Raw genomic sequence first — 20,433 nt, 5'->3', positions numbered from 1 at the left:
GAGCTTATCATTATAAGCATCTAGAGGGTGCACATCAGACTCAGTTTTCAGCAAGTTGTATGCAGTCTATGTTTCCATCAGGCTGTCCAACATCTCTAACTTTTGCTGCAACATCATAAGTAACATTACTTTACCGCTACAAATAAGGTGTATGTAGCTCAGTCACTGACAGTCAGTGACTGGCTACGGGCTGGATGACCGGGGTTCGATCCCCGACAGGAGCAGAGGATTTTTATAGCCTCTGCGTCCAGACCAGCTCTGGGGTCCACCCAGCCTCTTATCCAATGAGTACCGGGATCCTTTCTTGGGGGTAAAGCACGGCCGGTGGCGTGATGCTGACCACTCACACATTCACCCCCGTCTGGTGCCAAGGTCAAGAAAGAGTAGGAGCTATACCTCCACTCCCCCAAACAACCTACATGGCGTGTAGCGGGACACCTTTACTTTTTTATATATGAAGCTTTAACAGTGTTGAAATAATTGCAACTGTTTAAACTCCATATTCACATCCAACATGTACATGTGCAGAGAATAAAGAGAATTACTTTTGAAAAACTATACTGGAGTTCTGAAGTTATACTGTAATAACAGTAACTTCAGTACAATGTAAACACCTTATTAACACTTCTGTAATTCTTTACAGGGTTAAATAAGTAATATCTATATTTATATACAGTGAAACATCGATGCATCGTTTTTGGCGGGGGTGGGAAATAAAAACGATGAATACAGGAAAACGATAGTTGCGGGAAAGCATTAAATTTTTTAAAAAACTGAATGTTTCTCTTTCAAAGTTACTTCTTTTTACGAAAAAGTCTTTAAAAACACTATTCTTTTGAGGTAATTAAGCATGATGTTCCTGGAATATGGTTTTCCTTTCAAAATTACGTACAAACGTTAAAATACAAACAGTATTTAGTTGCACAGCGCACAGAACCCAAAAATCTAAACACTAGTCCACACGTACATTAAAGTTCGTACAAAAACTGTCAGAAATGGTGGTTCATAAAGTGGAAGGGAAATGTTTCCATTTATTATAAACATGTATATTAGATAAGGTATTGTAGGTGTGTCATATTGTGATCTTATTTTAAAAATAGTATTAAAATATATTAAAATTGTCCGTCAACCACAATAAAGTAATATAAGATAATTAAATTGTTAAAATATTATCCTTTGTTCCGTATCGGGTACTCGATTTACATTAGGAACATTCTCGACATGTTTTGGCTTTCATAGGGCCGTCATCAGTTGTATGTTATAAACTCTTAACTCATTTACTAATTTTTATTTTTAAGTTTCTTATCATTTCTTCGTGTTTCGTTTTTCACATTGTATTAATACTAACAATACATTTCACATTTTATCAATAATAATATATTCACAAATCTAACACAGAATCCCACACCAAAATATCAAAGTGAAATACAAAAAATAACCCAAATATGTAATAACATATTTAATACACCAAAAGCCCAATATTACAACTATAGTGCAACTCCACCAATAATTACAGGACTACTTAAATTACACAAAAATCCATATTCCATCAGACCATTAATAAACTGGTTATCAGCCCCAGCACACAAAATTTCTTCAAAAATCGCCACTCTCCTTAAAGAATACTGCAATTTACCATACATATTCAACATAAAAAAATTATAAATTTAATTAATGAAGGAAAACAGCCCATTTACAACATGGATGTCTGTAGTTGAATCAAAGTAATGGCAAATGTGCAGATTGACATAGAGACTTGCTAAGTTGAAAATGTTACTGAATAAAAAACTTTGTAACCTCAAAATGCATGTATTCGCAGCCTGTAGAGTGTATAAACATTTAATTTGTGTTGTTAGAAAATAATATACTACACTACCTTGTTCCCTTAACAAAATTATTGTAGTGATGTTTGAGTCATTTCTGCCTTAAGAATATTGACTCAGAGAATGCATAGCTGCTTCATGGCAACTGCTGATAACAGACTGACTGTAGCCAAACATTTAAACTGTACCTACAAATACTGAATGCACTTCCATGCAGCTTTGCATATCAGAAACTTCAATTTTAGAAATGTGAAAAATTTTAAGTGACCTTTGGTTCTTGAATATGAGTTTTAGAATCCGTCTTGTTTTAATTATACACAGGTAAACTTATACAGAGGAGACAGTATAAAAGAGATCTTGTTCAGAGATGGCTAAAATTTATCACAGTTTATAAAATACTTGCTGTTAACATCTATCTCCAGTTTGGCTGACACCAAAAGTCACTTAGAGTGTGATCTCTCATGCCGTTCTCTGTATAAGAAAAAGAACCTTAATAGAAGGGACAGAAACTTTAAGAAGTTGGAGGTTGATTTATTTATTTATTTTTATTTTGCAGATACTTGACAGACATTTGGGTTTCTTAAGAATTCATAAAGTCCTGTATGGCAGAGCGCACAAAGTTTGGGGTACGTATTTTTGCGAGAAGGAGACGTGTGGTTTGTCATAGTAAATCTCGGAGTGTGTTCCACAGAGTTCTGTGATGAGACCTCACCAGAAGCTGACAGGGTTTACATTAGTGTTTATACAGATGGCATTTGAGTGGCAAACATTACCAAAATGTATGGTAAATAATTGCATTAATTGGAGCCAGAATCTCCATAGGAAACTTATCTCGGACACTGGAAACATCATCAGATGAAGCCAGGAAAGGTGTAAGCTGTGTTCAGTTACTAATCTTTAATATTTTGTTTCTGTGAATTCCATACCAGATTTGGAAATTAAACTGTAAAGTTGTCCTGGAATATATTGCTGATATGCGTTTGTACATTTTGATATTTATACAGTCAGTCTTCCTTCTTCCGTAGCCTTCATAGGGTTCTGTCGACATTGCACTGGTGTATGATTTGTAATATTATTTTAGCAGTCTGCGGGTGTTATTTCTCTTTCTTGTTATAAACATATTAATAAATATATGTATATATAAAGAGTGAGGTTGGGGGGGGGGGGGGGAGGCTGTTCCCTAAACTATGGTGGATAAACAGAAAAGGTAAAGTGGTTGTCATCATATCACTATAGTCACTGTCATTTGAACTTCAAAAATTTTAATTGATTTTAAAACTTCGATAAGGCTTGTAAATGACATTTTATTTATTTTAATTTTCTTCCCAAAAGTTTGATGTGGTGTGTATTCCCATACATCTGTATATGCATTGATTATGTGCAGAATACATTCAAAACAGATTCCAGATCAGTGGTTTGTGTGATGTTGTTAATTGCAACATGTGAAAATTAAATTGTGCGCACGCGTGTTTGTATGGGCAGTCTTGTTATGGTGGGTTGGTGAATGTGGGTGAGAACGCTTTACCACTTTGCAACAGACTCCTTCCAGCTGTGCTGTATTAGGTCATAGTCTCATATGTAAGAGTATGGCACACTATGTGTTGTAGTGGTGGATGACTCATATGCTTGCATGTAATAATAGGTTCTTGTGGAGACCTCCATTTAAGGCTTTTCTCTGTTTAGTGTTCTTATCCATAGCTCCATAATTAACATAAAGTTGTAAGTATATCTCAGTGTTTAGAGGTTATAGACTTGCCTGTAAACATGTATTGAATGCAAATGTTCCTTCATTTCTTGGCTATCCAAGATCCACATACTTGTTTCTTACATGAGATCTACATATTCTCTGTTTTAACTTGGTGTAGGACTGAGAAGGAAGGAAGTAAGTTCACCATACTGCACAGACGATGAGCTAGCAGATTTTTGGGGTGGAAGAACAGTTCCAGGATTTAATAGGTTTCGAGACATGGAGGAACTACATTCAAAAGGAAAACGTAAGTGTGCTTTACATATAAAAGACTAATTCATATTTTCTTTCTATATCTGTTTATAGTCTTTCCCATATTACTATTATACTATACAACTTTACGTTTCTGAAGACTCGTGTCTCTTATGTGTTTGTTTGCCTGTGAAGCTCAGTAAACTGGCAGTGGATTGAGCAGGAAACAGCTTTCAACACATCACAAAGCCTTGAAAGAGGTATGATGACCCACAAAATGCAGACACATCATTGGAAGCAGAAGAATGAGCATGGTTTATAACAAAAACTTAAATAATGAAGACTCATACATTAATTATTTTGCAGCTGTATATACAGTTTGTTTGCAACAATGTTTCTGCTACAAAGTGAACGCCTCGCACTAATATTTTCTCGTAGAAAGTGCGGTCTACACTAATTTTAAAAAGTTAGTCGACTAGGAATATTGCAGTATTAGGCTACATTAAGTTAACATTATGGAATTTCAGTGGAGAAGTTGAGAAAATAAGCGAATGGTACAGAAATCAGCAACCTCGTTAATGTCTAAGTTCGACATCGGACACTATCATTACAAATGCATATGCTCAATAAATCACGATGTAATGAACCCCGCCTATACAATAAGTGAATCCTTTAGAATAAAGTTGTGTGCTCCTAACTTTGGCATTCAGTACACTTCCTCCAGTAAGTCAACGCTTTCTTTTTCCGAAACAGAAAAGTTGTGGATACAGGCCGTGCGCTACCAGAAGTCCGCTGAGAGTAGACTTAGTAGTAGGGTAGAGTTGAACTGCTACGTTGTACTCTTCCCCAAATTACGCGTCAAACATGCAAGAAGATTCGATACTAAGTGGGCCGCACTCATAAAGGCTATTGGAAAATATTGCGTTTGGATTTGAATGAGCTGAGGTGTAGGCGTAGACGCACGCGCAGTAAGATCAACTCTCTACCCACCCCTACTCCCTAAGCAGGAAAATTTTCCCTCACCCCTTACCCCAACCCGCGAAAACTTCCCGCGGAGTGGAGATAATTCATCTTCAACTGAGAGCCCAAAGAATCTGCTACATTGACTAAGGACTTTTGTGATTTTCTTCAGTTCCTACAGTAAACTGCCTGTGCAAAACGCTTAAATTAAATTAGGCTGCAACTGGCTCCTTCCATATCGTTTTCAGATTCTTAATTCATTGGTCATTCTATCATTCTGTGCCAAGCCTGAAATACTGAGCACGATGTTTAGTACAGCACAAATAAATAATGAAAACGTGAACAAATATCTACTCTGTCCAAAGTGTGCATGGAGCTGAAGTAACATAGACGAGAAACAGGCAGGAAAGTGGCATGCGTAGTCCACAATCGCACGAAGGTATTTTGACCGAGTCTATACCTGTTCACAGGCCGAGGACAGTCGAAGTACATGATTGAATATCGCTTGAAGGTACTTCCTAGACTCTCAACCAATAGGAAGCCAGTCACTGATCATCAACCGACCAAGACCGTGTCTACTCCATACACATCCTGAAAGCACACAACGACAGAATTTTTTTCGCCGCTGGGGAGTGGAAATGGAATTACAAATTTTAGTATACAGCGTGAATGTGGCATTATTTTTAATGCGTTGAGCTGTTGCTACAGTGTCAGTCATCAGGGGTTTATAAACTCGCGCTTCCCACAAAAACCACGTGAGAAAGAGCATTTACTGCGCTCGTGTGGGGATCCCTATCTATCATATTGTGACGCTGAGTAAGGACAGGTCGGCTGCGTGAGAGAGCACCGGGTACGTGGACCGTGGCGGCCGAGGAGCCAGCGTGTGTCCAGTGGGGTGCTACGGGTCGATGTGTAAGCGAAGAGTGTGAAGAGCGCCGAGCTCGGGGGACCAGATAGACTCGAAGGACAGTGCGAGACTATGTGTGTGTGCAGAGAACAGAGACACGAAGTGTGTTGTTGTTGTTGTAGAGAGTTGACTGTAACTTAGTAGTAGGGTAGAGTTGAACTGCTACGTTGTACTCTTCCCCAAATTACGCGTCAAACATGCAAGAAGATTCGATACTAAGTGGGCCGCACTCATAAAGGCTATTGGAAAATATTGCGTTTGGAATTTGAATGAGCTGAGGTGTAGGCGTAGACGCACGCGCAGTAAGATCAACTCTCTACCCACCTCTACTCCCTAAGCAGGAAAATTTTCCCTCACCCCTTACCCCAACCCGCGAAAACTTCCCGCGGAGTGGAGATAATTCATCTTCAACTGAGAGCCCAAAGAATCTGCTACATTGACTAAGGACTTTTGTGATTTTCTTCAGTTCCTACAGTAAACTGCCTGTGCAAAACGCTTAAATTAAATTAGGCTGCAACTGGCTCCTTCCATATCGTTTTCAGATTCTTAATTCATTGGTCATTCTATCATTCTGTGCCAAGCCTGAAATACTGAGCACGATGTTTAGTACAGCACAAATAAATAATGAAAACGTGAACAAATATCTACTCTGTCCAAAGTGTGCATGGAGCTGAAGTAACATAGACGAGAAACAGGCAGGAAAGTGGCATGCGTAGTCCACAATCGCACGAAGGTATTTTGACCGAGTCTATACCTGTTCACAGGCCGAGGACAGTCGAAGTACATGATTGAATATCGCTTGAAGGTACTTCCTAGACTCTCAACCAATAGGAAGCCAGTCACTGATCATCAACCGACCAAGACCGTGTCTACTCCATACACATCCTGAAAGCACACAACGACAGAATTTTTTTCGCCGCTGGGGAGTGGAAATGGAATTACAAATTTTAGTATACAGCGTGAATGTGGCATTATTTTTAATGCGTTGAGCTGTTGCTACAGTGTCAGTCATCAGGGGTTTATAAACTCGCGCTTCCCACAAAAACCACGTGAGAAAGAGCATTTACTGCGCTCGTGTGGGGATCCTTATCTATCATATTGTGACGCTGAGTAAGGACAGGTCGGCTGCGTGAGAGAGCACCGGGTACGTGGACCGTGGCGGCCGAGGAGCCAGCGTGTGTCCAGTGGGGTGCTACGGGTCGATGTGTAAGCGAAGAGTGTGAAGAGCGCCGAGCTCGGGGGACCAGATAGACTCGAAGGACAGTGCGAGACTATGTGTGTGTGCAGAGAACAGAGACACGAAGTGTGTTGTTGTTGTTGTAGAGAGTTGACTGTAACTTAGTAGTAGGGTAGAGTTGAACTGCTACGTTGTACTCTTCCCCAAATTACGCGTCAAACATGCAAGAAGATTCGATACTAAGTGGGCCGCACTCATAAAGGCTATTGGAAAATATTGCGTTTGGAATTTGAATGAGCTGAGGTGTAGGCGTAGACGCACGCGCAGTAAGATCAACTCTCTACCCACCTCTACTCCCTAAGCAGGAAAATTTTCCCTCACCCCTTACCCCAACCCGCGAAAACTTCCCGCGGAGTGGAGATAATTCATCTTCAACTGAGAGCCCAAAGAATCTGCTACATTGACTAAGGACTTTTGTGATTTTCTTCAGTTCCTACAGTAAACTGCCTGTGCAAAACGCTTAAATTAAATTAGGCTGCAACTGGCTCCTTCCATATCGTTTTCAGATTCTTAATTCATTGGTCATTCTATCATTCTGTGCCAAGCCTGAAATACTGAGCACGATGTTTAGTACAGCACAAATAAATAATGAAAACGTGAACAAATATCTACTCTGTCCAAAGTGTGCATGGAGCTGAAGTAACATAGACGAGAAACAGGCAGGAAAGTGGCATGCGTAGTCCACAATCGCACGAAGGTATTTTGACCGAGTCTATACCTGTTCACAGGCCGAGGACAGTCGAAGTACATGATTGAATATCGCTTGAAGGTACTTCCTAGACTCTCAACCAATAGGAAGCCAGTCACTGATCATCAACCGACCAAGACCGTGTCTACTCCATACACATCCTGAAAGCACACAACGACAGAATTTTTTTCGCCGCTGGGGAGTGGAAATGGAATTACAAATTTTAGTATACAGCGTGAATGTGGCATTATTTTTAATGCGTTGAGCTGTTGCTACAGTGTCAGTCATCAGGGGTTTATAAACTCGCGCTTCCCACAAAAACCACGTGAGAAAGAGCATTTACTGCGCTCGTGTGGGGATCCTTATCTATCATATTGTGACGCTGAGTAAGGACAGGTCGGCTGCGTGAGAGAGCACCGGGTACGTGGACCGTGGCGGCCGAGGAGCCAGCGTGTGTCCAGTGGGGTGCTACGGGTCGATGTGTAAGCGAAGAGTGTGAAGAGCGCCGAGCTCGGGGGACCAGATAGACTCGAAGGACAGTGCGAGACTATGTGTGTGTGCAGAGAACAGAGACACGAAGTGTGTTGTTGTTGTTGTAGAGAGTTGACTGTAACTGATTTAATTTGACGTGAATAAATCAGGGTTGACAATCCAGGGTACCAATACCGCCCCACGTTACAATATGTTACCCGTCAAGATGACATGAGTCCCTGACTCACATATTTCATCCTTTGTTTTGGTTTAAGTTATTCTTGGGGTAAAATCAACTAAGTTTTTTAATTTTCTAGAAAGTGAGCTTTGTGAACTTACGTGGTTTTGCAAATAACCCATTCAGTTATTAAAGTAATATTTAACAGAGTATGCCCTGCTGAAAACACAGAAAGTTTTGTAAACTATTAGTCTTCAAAATTCCGGGAGTTTCAACAATGGTTGATTCATTGTCGAAACATTGTTAGATATCGTCCATTGTCTGTGGTATACTTCATATACAGGAATACGTCGGAGATATTGCGGGTTTGGTTCCAGACCACTGCAATAAAGCGAATATCGTAATAAAACGAGTCACACGAAATTCTTGGTTTCCTAGCGCATATAAAAGTAATGTTTACACTATACTGAAGTCTATTAAGAGTGAAATAGAATTATGTATAAAAACCAATGTACATACCTTAATTAAATGTGACACAGAGACACGAAGTGAGCGCATGTTCTTGGAAAAATGGTGCCGATAGACTTGCTCGACGCAGGGTTGCAACAAACCTTCAATTTGTACAAAACGCAATATCTGCGATGCGCAATAAAACGAGGTATGCCCTTACACGACGTTCCGTGAGTTGGCTCTGCTCCCCTCTTCATTAGTTTGGCTGACACTCTTCCTCGTGTTGCCAATGACAACGGTGAAACCTGTGGAATGCTAGGCTGCTAGGTCACCGTCGTGACCCGCAAATGACTGCAGTTTTCCCTCTACTTACGTTTCACGTCCATGGATCGTTTTCTGTAAGATCGCGAGATAAAAGTCGTCAGTTCAGTGACAAAAAGTCACAGGAAAACGGGGCAGAGTGGAAACTCTAATAGTCGCATATATCAAATATACCTCAGATAATAAACAATGTCCACCCATGTAAGCAAGTATTCGCCAGAGATGGCTCCACTGCACGGAATCGAAGGCCTTTCCATAGTCCAAAAAACACAGATAAACCGGAGCATAAAATTCCCTGGCCTTCTCGACTGTTTGCCTTACATTTAAAAGTTGTTCGCTTGTGCCTTTCTTTGCCTTTAACAAATCCAGTTGTTCTTCAGGTATTTGATGGTCTAAAAAGGCTTTTTAAACGATTACGTAGGATCTGGAGCATGACTTTGCTGGCGTGCGATATTAACGCTATTAAACGATAGTTCTCGCACTTTTTCTTCGATCCTTTTTTGTATATTGGAACAAAGATGGATTTTGTCCAATCTTCAGGCCATTTTCCTGTAATCCATATATTTTGGCATATTTTTAGTAGGATATCTCCCGTGGCCTTGAGGGTCTCAGGAGGGATTCCATCCGGCCCACAAGACTTCCTCTTTTTAACATATGAACAGCTAGTTTCACCGCACCACGTAGAATTCCAGGTTCTAATGTCAGATTTATATCAGGCTCCCATAAATCATCATCATCTACATTTTGAAAAGAGATTTTGAAAATATAATTTTCAGACATTAAAAATCTTCTCAATTTCTGTTACTTCCGCTTCCAAATTGTTTTCTATGACCCAACTCTGAGGTTTAAATTCTCTTGTCAGTCTTCTGAGTTTAGCAAAAAGATCTCCATTTTGATGGCGATTAGAATGTTCTTCTATTTCTAAACATACGTTTCTAATTTATGTATTTTTGTTTCTTCTGCAGGCCGTCTGAACATCTTTATTTAGTTTATCCAACTGCTCCCTCATTTTATGGGAATTTCTCGTCACTCTCATTTCTCGTCGAATTTCTATTAGTTCGAGTCTGCAGTCTTGTAACACAATGGGCTCCGGCGGGAATAAGTAATGTGTTATGTTAACCACGTCTGGGTTAATGGCACTTTCTTGTCCAGGTACCAGGCAGTTAGACGGCGTAAAGTCTTCTTTCAGGCCCGGCTTAAGATCTGTTAAGCTGATCCTGTATTAGATTTTATCTCGGAAACATGCCTTGAGTTCCCCGTTTGATTACAGCTGTGACATATTTCTATTACTCCGTATGTATCTTAACTAAATTCAAGTTCTTAGTTTTGTGTATTTTATAGTAATATTTTGTGCTAATTCATTAAAATACTTAAAAGTACCCTACAAAATAACCTGAATAAATAAATACATCTGTCAACTGAAAGCATCGTCTGTTTCTTCATGCCATTTGAAAAGGTTGTTTCTTCCCCAGGCACATGGCACAATTAACCGGTATATTTGGGCAACTCAGCCAAATGTACATGTGCAATTTCCTTACAATATCACACGTAGATCAGAAATCGATACAAAATTCTCACTGTTTTACCTTCGTAATGACGATTTTCTAAACAATGTCCATGAAGAAAAATATTTACTCTTCCCCTAATACCATGAAGACGGTTTCGTAGCTCGAAACATGTCGCCACAAGTGGATTTATTTAATACAAGACGCAAGGTGAAACTGCTGTGTGTTGGTGGATGGTAATATTTTAGATAAAATTAAACGTCTGTAAAATAACTAATTTCAATAAGACTTCTTGAGCAGAAAATAACGAGAAATAATTTTTTCCTTCTCTGCTGCAAACAATATTTCTCTTCTTATTTTTTTGTAGCTCCTACATCAATTCAAATTTGTACATTATTTTCATAAGGAAAGTAATTAAAATTAATGTGTTCGTCGTGGTTGTAATCAACTGCAAACTACTGATTCTCCCAATCTAACATTTATTTTACTTTTCTCCTCCTTCTTTTGCGTTTCTTCTTCATTAATTTGTCTCTGAGTTTGTAGGTGTAGTCGCTTGCATTCGGGAGGTTCTTGATGACACAAGTCGACGGACAGTATCTATCAAATTTCATCTCTGGCGCCTGGTACCTGCAATTTAAAAAATTAAAAGTATAAACAACCCCTCTTTCATCGCCCATCAGTATTATCTACACTCAAGACAATTTTTATCACATTTGGCGGACACAGTTACAGAAAATATGTAACAATTTGGAAGCGGAAGTAACAGAAATTGAGAAGATTTTTAATGTCTGAAAATTATATTTTCAAAATCTCTTTTCAAAATGTAGATGATGATGATTTATGGGAGCCTGATATAAATCTGACATTAGAACCTGGAATTCTACGTGGTGCGGTGAAACTAGCTGTTCATATGTTAAAAAGAGGAAGTCTTGTGGGCCGGATGGAATCCCTCCTGAGACCCTCAAGGCCACGGGAGATATCCTACTAAAAATATGCCAAAATATATGGATTACAGGAAAATGGCCTGAAGATTGGACAAAATCCATCTTTGTTCCAATATACAAAAAAGGATCGAAGAAAAAGTGCGAGAACTATCGTTTAATAGCGTTAATATCGCACGCCAGCAAAGTCATGCTCCAGATCCTACGTAATCGTTTAAAAAGCCTTTTTAGACCATCAAATACCTGAAGAACAACTGGATTTGTTAAAGGCAAAGAAAGGCACAAGCGAACAACTTTTAAATGTAAGGCAAACAGTCGAGAAGGCCAGGGAATTTTATGCTCCGGTTTATCTGTGTTTTTTGGACTATGGAAAGGCCTTCGATTCCGTGCAGTGGAGCCATCTCTGGCGAATACTTGCTTACATGGGTGGACATTGTTTATTATCTGAGGTATATTTGATATATGCGACTATTAGAGTTTCCACTCTGCCCCGTTTTCCTGTGACTTTTTGTCACTGAACTGACGACTTTTATCTCGCGATCTTACAGAAAACGATCCATGGACGTGAAACGTAAGTAGAGGGAAAACTGCAGTCATTTGCGGGTCACGACGGTGACCTAGCAGCCTAGCATTCCACAGGTTTCACCGTTGTCATTGGCAACACGAGGAAGAGTGTCAGCCAAACTAATGAAGAGGGGAGCAGAGCCAACTCACGGAACGTCGTGTAAGGGCATACCTCGTTTTATTGCGCATCGCAGATATTGCGTTTTGTACAAATTGAAGGTTTGTTGCAACCCTGCGTCGAGCAAGTCTATCGGCACCATTTTTCCAAGAACATGCGCTCACTTCGTGTCTCTGTGTCACATTTAATTAAGGTATGTACATTGGTTTTTATACATAATTCTATTTCACTCTTAATAGACTTCAGTATAGTGTAAACATTACTTTTATATGCGCTAGGAAACCAAGAATTTCGTGTGACTCGTTTTATTACGATATTCGCTTTATTGCAGTGGTCTGGAACCAAACCCGCAATATCTCCGACGTATTCCTGTATATGAAGTATAAAACAGACAATGGACGATATCTAACAATGTTTCGACAATGAATCAACCATTGTTGAAACTCCCGGAATTTTGAAGACTAATAGTTTACAAAACTTTCTGTGTTTTCAGCAGGACATACTCTGTTAAATATTACTTTAATAACTGAATGGGTTATTTGCAAAACCACGTAAGTTCACAAAGCTCACTTTCTAGAAAATTAAAAAACTTAGTTGATTTTACCCCAAGAATAACTTAAACCAAAACAAAGGATGAAATATGTGAGTCAGGGACTCATGTCATCTTGACGGGTAACATATTGTAACGTGGGGCGGTATTGGTACCCTGGATTGTCAACCCTGATTTATTCACGTCAAATTAAATCAGTTACAGTCAACTCTCTACAACAACAACAACACACTTCGTGTCTCTGTTCTCTGCACACACACATAGTCTCGCACTGTCCTTCGAGTCTATCTGGTCCCCCGAGCTCGGCGCTCTTCACACTCTTCGCTTACACATCGACCCGTAGCACCCCACTGGACACACGCTGGCTCCTCGGCCGCCACGGTCCACGTACCCGGTGCTCTCTCACGCAGCCGACCTGTCCTTACTCAGCGTCACAATATGATAGATAAGGATCCCCACACGAGCGCAGTAAATGCTCTTTCTCACGTGGTTTTTGTGGGAAGCGCGAGTTTATAAACCCCTGATGACTGACACTGTAGCAACAGCTCAACGCATTAAAAATAATGCCACATTCACGCTGTATACTAAAATTTGTAATTCCATTTCCACTCCCCAGCGGCGAAAAAAATTCTGTCGTTGTGTGCTTTCAGGATGTGTATGGAGTAGACACGGTCTTGGTCGGTTGATGATCAGTGACTGGCTTCCTATTGGTTGAGAGTCTAGGAAGTACCTTCAAGCGATATTCAATCATGTACTTCGACTGTCCTCGGCCTGTGAACAGGTATAGACTCGGTCAAAATACCTTCGTGCGATTGTGGACTACGCATGCCACTTTCCTGCCTGTTTCTCGTCTATGTTACTTCAGCTCCATGCACACTTTGGACAGAGTAGATATTTGTTCACGTTTTCATTATTTATTTGTGCTGTACTAAACATCGTGCTCAGTATTTCAGGCTTGGCACAGAATGATAGAATGACCAATGAATTAAGAATCTGAAAACGATATGGAAGGAGCCAGTTGCAGCCTAATTTAATTTAAGCGTTTTGCACAGGCAGTTTACTGTAGGAACTGAAGAAAATCACAAAAGTCCTTAGTCAATGTAGCAGATTCTTTGGGCTCTCAGTTGAAGATGAATTATCTCCACTCCGCGGGAAGTTTTCGCGGGTTGGGGTAAGGGGTGAGGGAAAATTTTCCTGCTTAGGGAGTAGGGGTGGGTAGAGAGTTGATCTTACTGCGCGTGCGTCTACGCCTACACCTCAGCTCATTCAAATCCAAACGCAATATTTTCCAATAGCCTTTATGAGTGCGGCCCACTTAGTATCGAATCTTCTTGCATGTTTGACGCGTAATTTGGGGAAGAGTACAACGTAGCAGTTCAACTCTACCCTACTACTAAGTCTACTCTCAGCGGACTTCTGGTAGCGCACGGCCTGTATCCACAACTTTTCTGTTTCGGAAAAAGAAAGCGTTGACTTACTGGAGGAAGTGTACTGAATGCCAAAGTTAGGAGCACACAACTTTATTCTAAAGGATTCACTTATTGTATAGGCGGGGTTCATTACATCGTGATTTATTGAGCATATGCATTTGTAATGATAGTGTCCGATGTCGAACTTAGACATTAACGAGGTTGCTGATTTCTGTACCATTCGCTTATTTTCTCAACTTCTCCACTGAAATTCCATAATGTTAACTTAATGTAGCCTAATACTGCAATATTCCTAGTCGACTAACTTTTTAAAATTAGTGTAGACCGCACTTTCTACGAGAAAATATTAGTGCGAGGCGTTCACTTTGTAGCAGAAACATTGTTGCAAACAAACTGTATATACAGCTGCAAAATAATTAATGTATGAGTCTTCATTATTTAAGTTTTTGTTATAAACCATGCTCATTCTTCTGCTTCCAATGATGTGTCTGCATTTTGTGGGTCATCATACCTCTTTCAAGGCTTTGTGATGTGTTGAAAGCTGTTTCCTGCTCAATCCACTGCCAGTTTACTGGATCTGTCACATCTTCACTGCCGTCATTTCAGGGTTCCTCCCGTAGTGAACTTTGCCTCCTCCCACGACAGAGACACTGGATTGGCTTTTGGGAGGGATGTTCATTCTAAATTGTTATATTGAAGCATTATCATTTCATTGTAAGCAGAGAAGTACCGTTCATATTTTCTGTTTTGTAACATGTATGATGTGTTTTGTAAAGTAAAATTTTGAGTTACAATTATGTAAAATCCTACACTCTCAGATATGTTGATTAACATAAATGAGATGTCAAGTGGCAATTTTCTGCTTCAGATTTATACTTATTTATTTCTTCTTCAGAAGCTTTTTCGGTTACCTCACATGTGATGCGCAAGTACATGCATTTCCAAATCAACTTGAACATAAAATTTCAGTGCATTTTGTATTTTGCTTGTGACTGCAGAATTAACACTTTTGATATGGCAGTCTATTCTTAAAGACACCTTATTCTAAGATACTTTATAAATAGCATTGAATGTCGTGGCCAAGTGTTTAGCATTATGCTTTGTATTTGGATACTCTGTGGTTCAAATCTCAGCCTGGAGACTGGTAGTCTTGGCTGAGACTTTTTGTGACTTTCCTTAGTCCCTCCAGGCAATTCTGGAGTAGTACCTTAAATCAGGCCAAAACTGCTTCCTTCCACATACTTTCTTATTCATTGTTCATTTAACACTTTATAATCTGAGCTACTGACAACCATTAAATAAACTAACTACATGGAGTACAGTCCTTTGAGAGAAGCTAATTGTCACACAATTAGTCAAATTCAACACCTTTTATGGATCCAAAGTTTTAATTACATAAGAGCCTGTTTGAGGAATCTGTCCAAGTCTGAGGCCCTGTGTAACATTTCGTAACATGCTGGATTTTATACAGTGATTACTTACTAGCCTTGTGCACCACCCCACATAACTTGTTGGCTGTCACTGGACTGATTGTTCAGTACATTCACAGTTGCCCCATATCTGGAGGCCTTGTCCTCAATTCTCAGCCTGAGGTAGTGTCATGCCTTGATGATGAGGGACCCACCTAACATAGCTGTAGACACTCTTATAATAAATTATGCTATGAGAATAACTTTTAGAGAACCGAATATGAATATATCATGCATGAAGAAACATTGCTTTGAGGAATTTTTTATGTGATTGGTAGCCTGTATTTGTTACACTTTAAAGAAGTCCAGGTGATCGATGTGGACGATTCAAGATGCCTGCTCATAAACCAGCAGTGCCACTGGACAGTGTATTCTCCGAAGTGGAAGCAGAATTTGAGACTTCTTACTTAGATGTAAGTGGAAAGGTTGAATTGAGAATCAGAGAGGTCTGAAGGAAATTTTATGTCCAAGCTGTCTACAGTATATATATATATATATATATATATATATATATATAGGTCCATGCTACTATAGATTGAGGCATCCATTGCTCTGATATCTGTCACTAACATTTTCCTTTACTAACAAAAATCTTTCTTAACCAAATTGTTTTTGCCAGTAAGTTTTAAAAATTGGGTTTGTTAGAATGGGAAAAACATTTTTCTATGTGTGGGTTCATAGCCATAATGACAGAATATAGTGTGGAATATAGTGAAGCCCGTTATAATGAGAGTTTACAGCTATGGGAAGAAATGTCATTACAATTAATTAAACTTTTGGAAGGCTAAAAATTGGCCCCAGAATGAAATAATGGCTGTATTCATAGACATAATGGCAGAATATAGTGTGGAATATAGTGAAGCCCGTTATAATGAGAGTTTACAGCTATGGGAAGAAATGTCATTACAATTAATTAAACTTTTAGAAAGCTAAAAATTGGCCCCAGAATGAAATAATGGCTGTATTCTGGGTTACAGTGCTGTGTAATCTGGTAGAAGCTTGCCAACATTTCAGAGGTCCTTACTGCCTCCATCATCAGGATAATGAGTACTCTTCACCCTAATAACAGGCAGCAAGGACCTCTGAAATGCTGCCAAAGTAAAATACACTGTGAGAACTTGAAATCCTACTAATTAAATTTACTTCATATTTCCATTTGTAGGGCAATAATTTTAATTATGTTTCTATATGTTCTGTAGTGCTGAGTCTTTATCTTACTGACAATTTACACTTGATTCAGAAAGTAAAGACATTTATGCAGTTTTAATAATTGTGGGAATTCTGACTTTGTGAATCGTGGAGCAATCTTGGTGTTTTCATAATGTGGTGGTAATCAAGCTCATGATAACCTATTACCCTTTTCTGACATACAGACCAAATAACTATCAACAGCAGTGAAAATATGAAACGTTTGAATGCAAAAGACAGTGCTAGCTTATATTCTATTTAGCTTGGTTATTTGTTTGTTGCAGGACTCATTCTGTGTGAATGAAGAACCACAGAGTGAGGAGATGGAAGCTTCAGCTCTTGAAGTAGCTGAAGCCATATTAGAAGCAGAGTTTAAATGGAAACGAAGAAGAAGAAAACGTAAGGGATCAAGCAGTGTTAGTGACGTCAGTGACTGTGGAGAGGGAACTAGTGGAAAAAACGTTAAATCTAATTCAATTAGGAATAATAAACGTTATTGCCGGATAATTACATTGGAGAGTTCAGTTAGTGAGGATTTTCAGGATGTTTCAGAACCTCTGCCCAAAGAATGTACTGAAAGTGGAAATTCAGTCACAGAAACAGAATTAAAATGTCTAGTGTAAGTAATCCAGAAACTGAATTTGTTTGGAAGAAATTGGTTAGCCATGAAGCCTTAAGTAATGAGTCTCTGGCAACCATAGAGAGTGTTTCTAAGACCGAAATGGTGGAAGTAGGTGTTGCAGTTGAATAGGGTTGGAGTGACTGGAATTTTGAAAATTTTAAATTCTCTTCGTGTAATCAAGTCTTAAAGAAAGAAAAGAAACATTCATATGTGGCGTTAAAAAAACTGAAGAACACAATTTTAATTCATCTTCAAAAAGAAGGTCAATAGAAGGTGAAGTTTGGTTCAGATGGAGTGGGAATGAATGGAATAGGATTACCAATTTTAACATGTTCAGGACACTGAAGAAAATCAGTTACCAAGGCTGTTTGTTCACTGAATGCAAAATTTGATGAATAAAATATGTTTAATTTACTATCTGAGGGTAGTGAGACAAGACAAGTGACACATGCTGATAATTCTTTGTTATGAAGATTTCTGTCTTGTGGGTTGTTGCGCTGTGTAGTATGGTAGATGTTCACATTAATTGCCCTGATGACCGAGGCAGTATGACCTCTGAAATGTTGGTAACCATCGACCAGACTACACAGTGCAACAACCCAGAAGACAAAAATCTTCTTACTGAGCGCTGTGAAAACCTCAAATCATACAATTCTTTGTCATATCTACTGGATAACAAGAGTGCAGAAAGAATTCCCTTTGCATGTGAAATGTCAGATTCCTAAAAAAGAAAATGCAGCTGAAGTCTTAAAGCACCACTTCCATTACAGCATTAGAGATGAGAAATTACAAGAACAAATCAGAGTTGTCGCAGTTTAAGGTTTCGCAGTCGTCTGAGTACTGATGGTGGTCTTCTGGTCTATAGTATTTTAACTTTATGCCAACGTTCCAGAGGATTGCATTCCTCTCTTATCAGGCTTGAAGTAAGAAGGGTTAGACAGTATATGGCATTTGAGGTATGTTGAGAGGTGAAGCAAACAGAATCATGTAAGGGAAGTATTCTTACCACTTATTAAACTTGTCCCTCATCTAGTGTCATTTCAGATTAATGTTCTTTTCTGTCATTTCAAATAATGGCAAACGAATTTATTACTCTTTGCAGCAATAATAATTTGGAGCATCATGTTGATAAGTATTTATTACATAAATAAAGTGTTACAGTTGTATATGTTGCTTAAGTTCTTTCTGATGAACGCCTTCGGGTGGATACATATTTACTGGAACAGTGCATTAGCCAACAAGTTCACTGACTAGATATGAGGGAAACAGTATTATATCAGCCGTTTGATTTGTAGTAATAATTTTTGTCATGTCACAATTATCATGTAAGAATTTGTTTGTTTATGAGTGTTGGGGGCAAGTGTTTGTTTACTTTCGAGTGTAGTAGGCAGAGATAATTTCAGTAATATAGAAAGTACCAGGATGATAGCAGCTTGTGTTTGCAGGACAGACAGTAACATTTCTACCATGTGTTTCAGATGGAGTGCGAGAAGAGAATGTAAAGTTTAAATTTTAGGCTCAGTTATATAGAAATCTTGTTTATTAACACAAATAGTGAATGCAAGAAGTTATATATTTAAAAAAGTATTGTAACAGGTAGTCTATATCATTATTTCATTGGAATGAAGAACATTAGGGTAGTGTTTTAAGTATGTATTGAACATGCAGCATAGTCAAGAAATAAACCTCATGAACATTTGTGTAAAATACTAATAGTTGCCATGTTTATAAATGGAGACAATTTCATTCCTTGATCTGTGATTATTTAAATGTTAGAAATTGTGAACAATATAATCACCATAATTTTCTTTTTCTCAGGAAATGGCCTAGCAAGCAATGTGTGTCAATTTGTTTTACTAGCGTGTAAGTGTTTAGTTTGCCGGGTTATTTTCCAGCAGTCACTTCTCTTCGTCAATACAGGTAGTCCTCGATTTACGCCCGGGATGCGATCCTGGACGAACCGGCATAAATTGAAACTTTTTTTAATTTAAATCAATGGGTAGTCAATTACATGCGTTCCCAGCACCAAAACATTGACGATAAATATAATGGCATTACATTTAAAGCTCTGAAATAACGTAAATAAAATAAAGGGAATTTAAAAAATATATTTTATACACTTATAATCAGCAATTCGTTGGTCCCAGCGATTGACTGCGATTCTTTCATGTGATTGATGTGTACAGTCATTTCTGCTGTTATGCAATAGTTGCATTCATGTAGGACGCCGACCTATAGAAAATCGCGTAGTAAAAATAACCCCGGTACCTCCGCAGAGATTAAATTAGCGCTTTGAAAGTTTAAAGCGAAAGGAATGAAATTGCATAAGAGCAAACTCGCATATGCAAAAGTTTGAATTTCACAAACAGCTTTTATCGATTGATCGATCTCATTGGAGCAAATTCGCGTTAACGAAACATACGTAATTACAGAGATGACTGTATTTATAATTTTTATTCAAAATCTACGATGTAATTACAGTTTAGTATATGAATCAGTACGAGATACATTGTGAAATGTTATAAATAATAGTAAACTTTTTTACTTGCTGGTTTCAAAATCGGCGTAAATCGAGGGCTACCTGTGTGAGTGTGTATACATGAGAAATGTGAAGTGTGCTGTAAATGAGATGTTATCAGATCATCACATATTTTTATATCTTTTTATGCTCAGCCAGTGTAATAATGTTAAATATAGTTAGCCATTTTATATTGTGCCTATTAAATGATATTTAATAATTACCGGCGTGGATCAATTAAACTACAATAGAACACAAAAAATCGAAATAAGTGCATATTATATTTAATATAAACACAAATACAACAGAATGGTTGGACGTCCGCTGGATGACCAAAACAAAATAAAACACAAGACTTACCACAGCGGACGTCTCAATCGGCACGACTATCCGCAACAGGGTTCAGCCTTTTTCCCCAAGTAGAATTTTGAAGAAAGATCGAGACGGAATTTGTTAGAGCTGATCTGGCTCAACTAGCCGTACCGAAGTGGCCATTCGAGTTAGCGTGGTATTGTACTAGGATGCCAACGGGAGGTCATGGCGCAGCTGCCAGC

General features: G+C 38.8%; 1 protein-coding gene across 1 annotated transcript; it reads left to right on the top strand.

The window, feature by feature from the left end:
* Window positions 1–15,851: 15,851 nt before the first annotated feature.
* On the top strand, window positions 15,852–20,086 carry LOC147872159 (uncharacterized). The gene is made up of 2 exons (XM_087358777.1): window positions 15,852–15,964; window positions 17,024–20,086. Exons 1-2 carry the CDS (start codon window positions 15,884–15,886, stop codon window positions 17,360–17,362), a joined length of 420 nt encoding a protein of 139 aa, XP_087214903.1. The 5' UTR covers window positions 15,852–15,883; the 3' UTR covers window positions 17,363–20,086.
* The last annotated feature ends 347 nt before the right edge of the window (window positions 20,087–20,433 follow it).

This window comes from Zootermopsis nevadensis, unplaced genomic scaffold, assembly GCF_977971745.1.
Source record: "Zootermopsis nevadensis isolate Lab colony 2312 unplaced genomic scaffold, Znev_1.0 Znev_ptg000030l, whole genome shotgun sequence".
Classification (NCBI taxonomy): domain Eukaryota; kingdom Metazoa; phylum Arthropoda; class Insecta; order Blattodea; family Termopsidae; genus Zootermopsis; species Zootermopsis nevadensis.
This window is presented reverse-complemented; position numbering and strand designations above follow the sequence as displayed.

Coding starts and splice junctions, on each gene's coding strand:
- LOC147872159 (XM_087358777.1), top strand. CDS start 15,884: ATGCCTGCTCATAAACCAGCAGTGCCACTGGACAGTGTATTCTCCGAA. Junction 15,965..17,023: donor TTGAGACTTCTTACTTAGAT/GTAAGTGGAAAG, acceptor TGTTTGTTGCAG/GACTCATTCTGTGTGAATGA.